Source organism: Squalius cephalus (assembly GCF_949319135.1).
Source record: "Squalius cephalus genome assembly, chromosome: 20".
Taxonomy (NCBI): Eukaryota; Metazoa; Chordata; class Actinopteri; order Cypriniformes; family Leuciscidae; genus Squalius; species Squalius cephalus.
Genome location: NC_137141.1, coordinates 5,754,542 through 5,767,762, shown reverse-complemented (window position 1 = coordinate 5,767,762; position 13,221 = coordinate 5,754,542). Strand labels below are relative to the sequence as shown.

Genomic DNA, 13,221 nt, shown 5'->3' with positions numbered 1-13,221 from the left:
TCTAGTATGTGAATATATTGCAAACTGTCATTTATTCCTGTGATCAAAGCTGAATTCTCAGCATCATTACTCCAGTCTTCAGTGTCACATGATCCTTCAGAAATCACTCTAATATGATGATTTGATGCTGGAGAAACATTTCTGATTATTATCAATGTTGATTTTTGTGGATGCTGTGATATAATTTTTCAGGACTGATGAATAGAAAGTTCAAAAGAACAGCATTTATTTTAAATAGAATTCTGGATTGTAAATGTCTTTGTCACTTTTGAACTTTTGATCAGTTTAATGAATAGGTTTATACATATAACATTAATAGTGGGTAGAAAAACATTATATGCTTTCAATGAAATAAAATTATTTTCCATTTAATATCTTAAAAATGTGCTTTTTGACAATGACAATAAACAAAGCTAATTGAATGTATTGCTGAATTTAAGAAACAACATGTCACACATAATATTTTTAATGGGTCTTTATAATGAACAGTATAGAAAGGAAGAGGAACCATATTTGAGGATCCTTAGCTTTATCAAAGCAAATATCAAAGCAAGTGCGCTCAGATTTACCTTTTCTTTTCTGCACTATTTTTGCAATGACTTTTAACTAGCTGGTGTCACATTCTGATTTTTTGTTGATCAGTAATAACATCTATTATTATGATCAGCTATACACTTCTGCAAAAACATTTGGGGTCAGTCACTTTTTTGTTTGGTCAATGTTTTTTATTCAGCAAGGACGCATTAAATTAATCAAAGTGACTGTAAAGACATTAATAATGTTACACTTTATTTCTGTTTCAAATAAATGTTCAATTCACCAAAGAATCATTAAAATAATGAATCATGGTTTCCACAAAATCATTAAGCAGCACAGCTGTTTTACACACTGATGATCAGAAATGTTTCTTGAGCATCAAATCAATGATTTCTAAAGGATCATGTGACTGAAAATTGAGCTTTGATCACAGGAATAAATTACATTTTACAATATATTCAAATAGAAGAGTTATTTCAAATTGTAATGATATTTCACAATGCTAATGTGTTTAATTGTATTGAGAATAAATAAATAAATGCAGCTAGATGAGCAGAAGACAAACAATTCTGACCCCAAACTTTTGAACTTTGTGGTGTCATTGGCAATGGTCTTGGTCTCTCCTCAGACTCTGAGTGTGTGTTGAGCATCTCCTCTGGGGGCGTCTCAAACCCTGCGGTCTCCCTCGCGGGACCCAACGGCTCGTCGTCCTCGCCGCCTCTGCCCATGAACACACTGGCCCCTCAGGACGCCAATCCTCACGCCATCCCTCGACGCCACGCGCCTGTGGAGGCTCTCGCTCGCCAGGGCTCGTTCCGCGGCTTCCCGGCGCTCAGCCAGAAAACCTCTCCCTTCAAACGACAGATGTCCCTGCGCATGAACGAGCTGCCGTCCACCATGCAGCGCAAGTCCGACTTCCCCAGCAAAAACACCGGTGAGGCTCTTCACCTTCTCTGATCATCACCTTTCCAGATCAGTACGTTTTCTGTATACTGTATCAACAGTAGTCAACATTTGAAGAGGATCAGAACCTTTCATCAAAGATATACATGAATACATTACACATTGTCTTAGGACAACTTTGATGAACTTTTTTGATCCACTTCAAATGTTGACTACTGTGTTTCGTAGAGCTGGGCATTAACTTAAATTTCATAATTTGATGCGATTCACAAGCTTGCAATTCGATTCAATTTGGATATACAGTATATCAGGTACAGTACGTACATTATTCTCAAGGAAAAAAAATCTCTCTCAACTAATGCTGTAAACTATTAAGTGGACTCTGTCAGTCAGTACATTACTATAATGTTAACAACTGATTTGGACACAAACATTTAAATTACACCTAAGGCAGTTTATATAATAATAACTTAATTATAATAACTTTTTTAGTGCATATATAGCATGCTCCTCTCTAGGATTATTTTTTTCTAGCTGACTAATGAGTTTATGGACATTGAATGGCTTTTCGGAGGTAAATGTGACATTCCGTGACATTGTTTACAAGCTGTTTTATTGACGTCTTTCCGCGGAAACATTTCAGTAAGTTGTACTGATTTTCATTTATATTAATTTAATGCTGTAACTAGTAGTAAAGAGGAACAGATGATCGGTTCACGTTAGGGGTGGGAATCACAGGGTACCTCACGATACAGCAATTCTGCGATAATCGATATATTGCTAGAAAATCCTATAAGGATACATCACAATATCTGTCTAACTATGAAAACAAAAATGCCTGTGAAAAGTGCAGGTTTTCTCTCTTTATTCAAGTCCAAACTGTTAGAAAACAGAACAAAAAGTTTTTCAGTCTGTAAATTAAACATTTTCATTGAGATCAGGATGATGGCGTTGCAAGTGGCTTTGCATGTTCGTGGTATCACCCATGTACTTTACTTTTACCAGGCAGCTCCTGTATATCGCATACTCTGTTGATTTAGTTTGTGGATCCAGACTTCGGTCTTAAACGTGGTTTGGCCATCTATTATTTTACTCACACTGCTGTCCGCCATCCCATTGAAAACCTCTTTTTCTTAGGCTAGTTAACTTACTGTATGCTCACGTTTCCCTCATTCATGTGTTGAGCGCCACCTTGAGGAGGCATGAAGTAGCGACGCTGGAAGCAGGCAAATCTATTTAGATTATTTTATTAATTAAAATATCAATATTTGGTGCCAGCATATCGATTCTCGTATTGCACAGAGAAGGACAACGATATATTGCTGTACCGATATTTGGTCCCAGACTCCCAGCCCTAGTTCACTCAAGTAGTTCGATCAAGTCAAGTCACCTTCATTTATATATCGCTTTTAACAATATAGATTGTTTCAAAGCAGCTTTACAGTGATAATAGGAAATTACAGTAACAGATTGATTTGGCTTTACAGCAGCTCTAGAATAAAGTTATTGTCCAGCTAAAGTTAGTTTTGATTGATTCACTTCCATTGCAAAGATCATTAGTTATTAACTTAGGGGACGCTAACACGACACCGTTTTAACTGGAAACAGAAAACGTTTAATGTGATCAATTCACAAAAACAGCGATCTGTCACTCCACATTAAAGACATTGAAAACTGAGACTGTTTCATATCAAAACTAACAAAGCACAAAGCTTATTGTGATTATAGGATGGGAGACACACTACAAATAAAGTTTAGTGAAGTTTTGTCCAGTCATCAACTGGAAACAGGGTAGACTAAAAGATTTGATTCTTGGGATTTAAGAATCGATATCGGTTCATCAAAATGAGAATCGATTTAAATCGACAAATCAGTATTTTCCACCTAGCCTTACAATATTGGACGTCCATCTCTTTTTCTCCTTCTCTCTTTGTTCCTGATGCCTTAACAGTATTGTTTTGTTGCCTTGAAGGCAGTGAGTTGGTTTGAGGATCTGTAGACAGTGACTGTTGTGCTGTGTGTTTGTCAGTGCCGGAGGTGGAGGGTGAGAGCGACAGCATCAGCTCTCTGTGTACTCAGATCACATCCACCTTCAGTGGGCCTCCAGAGGACCCGTTCTCCTCGGCACCGATGCCCAAACACACCTCCTCACCGCAGTCGCCCGCTGCTCCAGGTCAGCCTCACTCTCACACTCTCGGTGGATCTGTGTGTGTGTTACAGATTCACAGGTTTTTTTATATATAGATGTATATGTATATCTATGTGCGCGTGTGTGTGTGTGTGTGTGTGTGTGTGTGTATTAACACATGAACATTTTGAAATATTATAGCAGTATAAAATAACTGTTTTCTTTTTAAATGTATTTTTATAATGTAATTTATTCCTGTGATGCAAAGCTGAATTTTCTGTGTGTGAGTGTGTGAGTGTGTGAGTGTGTGAGTGTGTGTGTGAGTGTGTGTGTGAGTGTGTGAGTGTGTGAGTGTGTGAGTGAGTGTGTGAGTGAGTGAGTGAGTGAGTGAGTGAGTGAGTGAGTGTGTGAGTGAGTGTGTGAGTGTGTGAGTGAGTGAGTGTGTGAGTGTGTGAGTGTGTGAGTGAGTGTGTGAGTGTGTGAGTGTGTGAGTGTGTGAGTGTGTGAGTGTGTGAGTGTGTGAGTGAGTGAGTGAGTGAGTGAGTGAGTGAGTGAGTGAGTGAGTGTGTCTATGGATTAACTCATCGACAACTAGCTAGTAAATTACTCAACTAATAAAAAGCCATTAGCCATTACTAATAAAAAGCTTATGTTGTGCAGTTTGAGGAAAGAAGGATTTTTGCACCATATATACAACAAGCTCATGTGATCCAAGGCTAATCAATACAGACCCAACACATTCACTACTGGCAGAACTAATCATCTAGTCTTTTCATTCCCTAATGTGTGTGTGCATGCCTATGTGTTAGCACTCTTGCTTGTGTCCGGCTCTGTCTCTAATCTACTCGTCGTGTCACTCCTGTCTGCTGCTGTAGTCAACGGTGCAGTTCCTGCCTTCCCGCCGCCTAGCGTCACAGTCTCCGCTGCCGCTAACTCTCCCGTGCTGCCGCCCCCGCTGCCTGTGCGAGAGACTAACCCCTGGGCCAAGACCCCAAACACAGCCCACACAGCACATATAGGTAAGACACCTGGGCTCCCTGTGCTGCGGACCATGCAGGATAGGTGCTAGAAACTCACTTTAGTTTGTAATGCAAGGTTGTACTGTGAGCTGCTGTTGCATACTTTCATCTCAAAATTGCATGAGATGAAATGTGTGCATGCATCTAAAATCACAAAAATGTGTCATTTTTGCTCAGTTATTGTCACAGTCCGATATTTATGTCAAAAATATATAATCAAAAAAATGTGATAATGTTTCCTTTACTTATAATGTTAATATGATTTTTACATCAAAAATTCTCATCATTTAGAAATAAAAGGCATTTTTCCTACCTTTGCATATGAAATAGCTAGTATTGCATGTGGAACCCTCAAATACTTTTAGCTCGTTTTTACTATTACAGCTCTCAAGGTTAACTAATCGTGAAAAGTGTTGATTATAGCATTATATTTAGATCGTGGCATGAAAGGTTGCAGTGATGAGCATTGTAGCCGATCACAGGCATGTTGAACGCATGAATGCAGTGATCTCGTCATTGCAACTCAATTTCTGCTCACTAACGAATGCTTTCATAATAACTAACAGTGCAAACACGATGTAAATAAGAGATTCGTTGATTATAAGGGGAGTTTTGGCGTGAGTCCAGAACTCAATCACTGATAAACTCGCGCTGTTTGATTGACAGCTCCAGCGATTGTAAAGGGAGTGTTCTTTGATCGCTTTCTGTATATCATTTAATCACAATTTAAATAACAGACTATTTTCATGCTACTAAGAGAAATAATGTGAAGTTGATCATTTAGTCACTGGCTTCATTTACTGACGCATAAACAGCAGTAAACGATTTTTGAGACAAAGAACATCTGACTGTACATGAATCATTACATATCATAAATCACTGGTCACAGATCAGGCATTAAGAATTAACATGGTTGCTTACATGTTTGGCATTGCTGACGGATCCATATCATAAAAGTCTGTTTGCAAAGCCTGCGCCGAAATTGCGACTGATTTACCAAAGAATCCACAGTAAAATGTTCCGAACAAACAAATAATGCTCAAGTGAGACATTCCCATAGTTGAAAATAAATAACCACATTCCTAGCATTAGGATCCTTTGGAAGGTAATGTTATTTTTAGTCCAGTGATCCTGCATCTCACCAACACGTCAGTGGGCGGGGCCAAAGATGCGATGATGTAGAAGTAGGCGTTGATCTTCTTCTGTCTTTCATCGCACTATTACGTCATAATGTGACAAAATCCGACATGAGTCATTTTCGGAGCTGGGTTTTATATAAAAGCCGATCAGAATCAAGTATTCCAGAGAGCCGTGATATGATAAACCAGGGGTCTTCAACGCTTTTCAGGGCAAGAACCCCTTAGAGTTAGAGACGCTAGAGACGTGGAGCAGGGACCTACGATACAAAATGTGTCAAACAGAGCTACTTATTAACCATATACCCTTCCATATTAACAGAAACTAACTATATTATGATCAAGAATAAGTCAGATTAAGATTAGTAAAACAATAAATAAGATTAAGACAATAAATCAGAACTATACACGTTGTTGTTGCACATGCATCACTGTCTGTATATTACTTTCATTGTTAAAATTGAGATTTATGTATCATAATAAACAACATGTTGCGATGAAAGTCAATTCATTAGTTGTTTGCAGATGTTTTAAATTATTTGAATGGATTTAGTCTAGTTTTATTTTATTAATCAGATGGACAATTCAACATTTACCTGATCTTTAGCTACTAGTTTATTAAAAATTCACATTTTAATTTGACTGTCAGATGGAAAATTAAGAATCAAATCACTGAGTATGTGAAATGAGTGCGTGTTCTCTAGTAAGTAGCAAAGGCTCCACCATGACAAGAACAGCAATGTACAGTGATGCATTTAAGATTAAACTACGGTAAGAAGTCATTACTTTTACAAATAATTGGAATGGAATTTAAAAAAAAAAAAATTATACAAATTTTTTCTAGTAATCTATTAGTCTGCATATCTACAGGTGCTGGTCATAAAATTAGAATATCATCAAAAAGTTGATGTATTTCAAGAATTCAACTTAACAGGTGAAACTAATATATTATATAGACTCATTACATGCAAGTGAGATATTTCAAGCCTTTATTTGTTATAATTTTGATGATTATGGCTTACAGCTTACGAAACCCACGAAATCAAAATCCCAGAAAATTAGAATATTACATGAAATCACACAGTAATTACACAGTGATACCATGGTCATTGAAGCAGGTTTTGGTTCTTTTGGCAGTGTGGGCCGGTGCAAATCCTGCTGGAAAATGAAGGAAGCATGAAGTGCTCTGAACATGTCCTGGTAGACGGCTGCGTTGACTCTGGATTTAATAAAGCACAGTGGACCAAAGTCCTCTTTTCTGATGAGAGCAAATTTTGCATCTCATTTGGAAACCAAGGTCCCAGAGTCTGGAGGAAGAATGGAGAGGCACACAATCCAAGATGCTTGAAGTCCAGTGTGAAGTTTCCACAGTCTGTGTTGGTTTGGGGAGCCTTGTCATCGGCTGGTATTGGTCCACTGTGCTGTCCACTCAACGCAGCCGTCCACCAGGACATTTCCAGAGCACTTCATGCTTCCTTCAGCAGACAAGCTTTATGGAGATGCTGACTTCATTTTCCAGCAGGATTTGCACCTGCCCACACTGCCAAAATAACCAAAACCTGCTTCAATGACCATGGTATCACTGTGTAATTACTGTGTGATTTCATGTAATATTCTAATTTTCTGGGATTTTGATTTCGTGGGTTTCGTAAGCTGTAAGCCATAATCATCAAAATTATAACAAATAAAGGCTTGAAATATCTCACTTGCATGTAATGAGTCTATATAATATATTAGTTTCACCTGTTAAGTTGAATTCTTGAAATAAATCAACTTTTTGATGATATTCTAATTTTATGACCAGCACCTGTATATTTTGCATGCCATATTTGTGTTCCGTGCAAGTTATCACTGTCAATTGCAATTTTGAGAGTGAATCCTTCATTAATAGATGCCACTTCCAAAATCTTTCAGCATGTAATTGGCCATCTGTCCTCTTAGCAGCTTGAAAAACAATACTTTTGTTAAATGGATTTATTTATAGCTATAGCCTCGAAAGCACGAAAGAGCGCTTACTTTACAATCTTTAAAAAGCTGTGACTCATCTCAGTTCGAGAGCTCACAACGTTCCATCAAAATCAATAAAGTTGTCTACACACACTGCAGTCTCTTACTTGCGTCGTGTCTTTCTTTGTTAATAAGAGGATTCGTGAGAGCGACCAAAACTCGTCACCGAACTAAAACTCTGGCGTATTGAGCAGTGAGTGGATTCTGTCTTAAACACCTCTGATTTGGACATTGCCTTCAAGAGATCAACAAACATGTCTGTGATTGGCTACATTTCTCACCGCTGTAAATAGAAACGTTTCATGTTCTCCAGAGCGCAAACTCAAAAACGCAGTGGAGTTTCGCCAATATTGTTAAATTATTACTGTATCAACTGAGGGTTCTCTTGCTTTCGTTTCAGAGTGCTTATATTTAAATTTGACTTTGTGATGTTTTTTTACCCATGTTTTATTTTTTCTTTACAAAAAAATTTTGTGATCAAAAATTAATTTGAGGACCCCACATTGGTTGAAGACCCTTGTGATAAAAAATAACCTTAACTAATCAAAGCTTGACCAGAGTTCTTATGGGGAGAAGAATTTATTGAAGGTTTTTAGTATAGCAGTCCTTCATCAGCGATGTTAGCATGTCGCCGCTATGAGACATAACTTTATACATGGGCTGCAAACAATAGAAAACTGTAAGGGCCTCCCACAGGAGATTGATCTACCCTGCAATCTACCCTAAACAATGCTGTTTCTTTGTCATTCACACCAATCAGTTTCTATGGGCCATACATCTGTATGGGCCATTTGGTTCACACCTTTACAGACACAGATAGAGAGACACAGGCACAGTAACTATGTAAATGCATCTGACTTAAGTTAACTGAAAATACACATAATCTTTCACTATGATACCATAAATGTATAAGTCTGGGATATCCAATCCTGCTCCTGGAGGGTCAACATTTAGCTCAGAGTTTCAAACACATCTGGAAGTTTCTAGTGATCCTGAAGACCTTGATTATCTGGTTCAGGTGTGTTTAACCAGGGCTGGAGATAAACTCTGCTGGAAGGTGGCCCTCTAGGAGCGGGATTGGACACCCTTGCTCTGATGCTTGGTACACATTGTATGATTTTGGGCTGTCCCAGACGAACGATGACCAATCGTGGTGATTTCTGTGGTCGTGGCTCCTAAACGGTGTTCCTGGATCATAAGATGGCCATTGTCACGGTCTTGAGATAATTTTCTGACAGTGTCTGAAGTGCTGCTACGTCAACGTCTACTGACGAGCAAATAAAAATGCAACATGAGCGTATTGATCAACGCGACATGTTAAAACTTAAAACTACTTGCCTCAAGCTCCATTTGCACAATTGACATAGACATACAAGTCTAGATAATGTGGTTCTCTGTTTTTCAGGTTTTCAAATTAGAGCAAAACGTATTTTGCACATTTTTAATGAATCCTTTGTCATTTCAGTCTTGTGCTGCATCTCAATTTGCCTACTTATACTACGCCCTAAAAGTATGTACTCTTTTTGTGAAGAAAAAGTACTTACTTTTGAGTGTGAAGCAGAAGATTAGACAAGCTTTGGGACATACTATCACTTCTTTTACAGTTGCTCTCTGTCGCATCCTGTCACGTAAACTGACCTATCAATCATCTTGTCAAAGATAAAATCCTCCACATTTAATTTAATTTAATTGAATTTCCTACCGTATCTGCCAGTCAAGGGTCTTTCTCCTCCTATTCATCCGTAACGATGCAAGTTAATGGCCAAACAGATCTTTATAAAAGTTCATGTTGTTGTTGCAAATGAAATATAGCACAGATAACATTACTTAAATATTTTTTATTAGCTTGAATATTGATTATTAGTCACTCAAAGCCCTTTATCTAAACCTCTACTTAACCGTCGGTCGCGTGTTTTGTAGTTTTCTGAACACTTTTACCTCGTGTTTGTAGTTCTGAACTGAATCCTCTTTCAAAGCGCAGTGGGTTGTGGGCAATATTAGCCATTATAGTGAGCACAGATCCACACTTCAAAAATCCACCGGAAATAGTAGACCATCCGGGGCCTTCTGGCATAGGCTACTCTTTTCAACATATACCATGCTTTGGGACACACTTATTTTACTCTCACATACTGTTTAGGATGGATAGTATGGACATTGAGATGCAGGGTTGGAGTCTATTCTTACGAGCTGATAATCAGAATCAGGTGTGTTCTTCCTCAGTATATAGTATGTGAAAAACAGTATGCCAAAAGAGTAGTATGTCCGAATACATAGTATCAGCTCTCGATTCCAAAAGCCTCGGAATTGAAGAATTGATTATTTTTAGAATCGAGTGGAACCCTCCGGAGAGATCCTGTAAATTGTAACAGCCTAGCAGAATAAATGGCATGCTTAAAAACAATCTTCTTGTTTTTTCCCATAGGGAGCGAGTGGCCAAATCCTGCACCTGCCGTGGGAGCCCATCCTGCAGTCAGCGCGACTCTCTCCACACCCTCCTCCTCCCACAAACGCACGCCGTCGGAAGCGGACCGCTGGCTGGAGGAGGTGTCCAAGTCCGTGCGTGTCCACCAACCCGCCGGCGCCGTGAGAACCGACACGCCTCCCGCTCAGCAGCCCTTCCCCCCCGCTTCTGCCCCCTTCATCCCTCCACCTGCCCCTTCTGCCCCCTTCATCCCTCCACCTGCCCCTTCTGCCCCCTTCATCCCTCCGTCTGCGGTCCCTGCCGTTCCCCCCCGCCAGCCGGCCTTCCCAGTGTCCAACGGGATCCCCTTCATGCAACCAAGCTTCCCGCCGGTCGGCATCACACCTTCACAGATGGTGGCAAACGTGTTCGGATCCGCCACGCAAACCCAACCCATCCCAGTGCCTGTTCCAGTTCCCCAGTCCTCCCCGTTCTCCACACCACCACAACCAGTCCAGTTCGACACCCAAACCGTGTCCAGCCCCTTCGGAAAACCATTCCTACCTCCGGTGTCCAACGCCACAGCATTGCAGCCTCCCAAAAGCAGTGTGGCGTTTAACGGGGCGAACAACTGGGCGGCTCAGTCTAATGCAGTTCAGCATCCAGCCGATGCCTTCGAGGCCCAGTGGGCCGCACTGGAGACCCGCTCGCAACAGCGCACCGCTCCTTCGCCCACAAACCCCTTCTCCAGCGAGCTCCACAAGACCTTCGAGATCCAGCTCTAAAGACACACGGTGTGGCCGAGAGTCACAGAGCGACGAGATGAACATTAATGCAGAGACGACGATAGAGTGAATGACCCGAAACCACTTCAGCTCCATATCTCTCCCTCTCTGTCTTTCGATTTCTTTGTCTGTTCGTCCATGTTTTGGTTTTTGCTCGTGACATGAACAAATGGAGACGAGGGGGTTGATGAAGGTGCCCCCAAAAACACTTACGCCGAATTTGTGTCCGAGATTAATCAGAGCGACAAGAAGATGATAAAAGGATTCTTTAGATGCTCTAATGCGACCCCTATATTATGCAGGACTCCCTGGACCTCGATTGACCCGTCTCACAGCGCCCCCTAGCAGGCTGGATGAATGAATGCTCCCCATCAGAAGGACGAGGCACTTCGCAGACCTTCCGGGTTCACAAGGTTCTTGTAGAACTTTGCAATCAGAAGAGGAAGAAGCAAAGAGAATGCCAAAATCTTTATTTTTATGCATTAAGTATATTTTAAATAGCTTTGAAAAATTTACTGAAGAGCTGTAAATAATCTTTCCAAAGGTGCAGGCTTATTTTGTGTGCATACAGGAAAAGAGCATATATATATATATATATATATATATATATATATATATATATATATATATATATATATATATATATATATATATAGGCATGAGGGATGGTTTTCATCTCTTTCTTTATTCGGTTTTAGTCACCATGCATAGTTTGGGATGTTGTAGATAACGGAAATGGACCCCGGCCGGGTTTGAGGACCTTTAAATCACACAGGTCCCAGACGATGTTATCTGTCTGTTATGCTGTCATTTTAAGCTTATTTTTTGTACTATAGTATCAGTACTTTGATTTCTATTGCAACATATTATTATCATTTTTTAGGACATTTTTAATTAATTTTAACACTATTGAAAGTGTCATCTTTTATTTTATTTTGATAAGAAGATATCTTATTCATTTTAGCACAAGCACTGTACTAATCCATCATTTGGCCACCTGTGGCATTAGTGAGCTACGATGTTCACTCTCTTGAAATGACCTGTGGTTCCAACTCTAATATGATTGCAGTGATATTTTAATTTTTTGTTCTCTGCTTTTCATGCAATCCCATCAACACTTTTGTTTTATCAGACATGAAGATGATTGGCCCTGTTTTTAGGTTTTGATTCCATTTTGTAAGTATTGCATTGTATTATTCCAATTCTTTACGAAAAATTTAATCTAAAAGATTGAATAAAATGTTGGTGGTAGAGGAAAGCGCTTCTGTGTGCTTCTGTTCCATGATTTGCTGTGTATTCTTGTATCTGTGAACATTGTTTTGCAACTAAATAAACATCATCATGAGATGAACTGCATGCTTTTGCCCAAGGGAAGCAAAAGAGATGCTTCTGAAGCTTCATCCACAGGTCTCGAAGTTGGAAAAATATAGATTTATGAGTTATTCTATGCTATGAATTAATATATTTCCCCTGCACACGAGCAGGGACAGCAAGTGCACATCGAGTGCATTATTTGGGAAAGGGACCGACTGTTACTCAAGTCCCTCCCATTTCCAATTTATATCGAATGGGTAAAGAAAGGGACTTGATGGCATGATATTCTCTAACTGGTCAAGTATGCTGAGTCTGAATAATTCTCTTATTTTCTATTGTGTATCACTGTATTTTCAGTTCAATGACTATTAAATTCTTTCCATATTATTCAGGTGTAAATTATTGTCCACCACTGCTGAAACAGACGTGCTCACGTCATGTGGTATCTGATGCTTCTATTAAATATTGTTTAAATCATTTTAAAGAGGGTATTTTGCTGGGTAAATATCTATTAACATGCCATTGCATTAATCACTTTGCACAAACATACTGTTTAGTACTCAGACATCTCCAATAAGACAAAAACAAAATGTCATTCTATTTGAATTTGGCGTAACTGGTGTTGACCTTTCTGGAGGACGAATACTTTAATGTGTAATTCTTCAATTACATGTTTAGAAAATAAGTGCTCTTTTCCAAACCCTTTTTTGAGAGCTTTTACAGAAGATGCCTCTGGAAATCATTGCAAGTTGTTCACCTAATGTAATGCACAATACACACACGTTCTATGCAAAATGCATGCAAATAAAATGACTATAGATGCATTACAGTAACAGTAATTGTGTAAATGTTGTGTTTAATTTTCTGAAAATGAATTCAAAATGGCTAAAAAGTTTGCAAAACAGCATTCATTTTCTTTATGCACAATGTTTGTGGGTTTTGTTTCCGGTTGAGATGACATTGGCAGTTGCGCTTCTCCAGCATTGGT

The 13,221-nt window shown here is 39.2% G+C and overlaps 1 protein-coding gene across 4 annotated transcripts in view; it reads left to right on the top strand.

Annotated features, from left to right (window-relative positions):
- Positions 1-11,190, top strand: part of numb (NUMB endocytic adaptor protein) — a 65,268-nt gene extending 54,078 nt beyond the window's left edge. For 3 of the 4 annotated variants that reach the window (XM_079854339.1, XM_079854337.1, XM_079854338.1), the window contains 4 exons: positions 1,166-1,471; positions 3,470-3,613; positions 4,444-4,587; positions 10,156-11,190. In XM_079854339.1, the coding sequence (XP_079710465.1) occupies positions 1,166-1,471; positions 3,470-3,613; positions 4,444-4,587; positions 10,156-10,919 (1,358 nt within the window). In that variant the 3' untranslated portion in view covers positions 10,920-11,190. The remainder of the gene's footprint in view (positions 1-1,165; positions 1,472-3,469; positions 3,614-4,443; positions 4,588-10,155) is intronic. The other variant, XM_079854340.1, reaches the window with a different exon arrangement.
- The last annotated feature ends 2,031 nt before the right edge of the window (positions 11,191-13,221 follow it).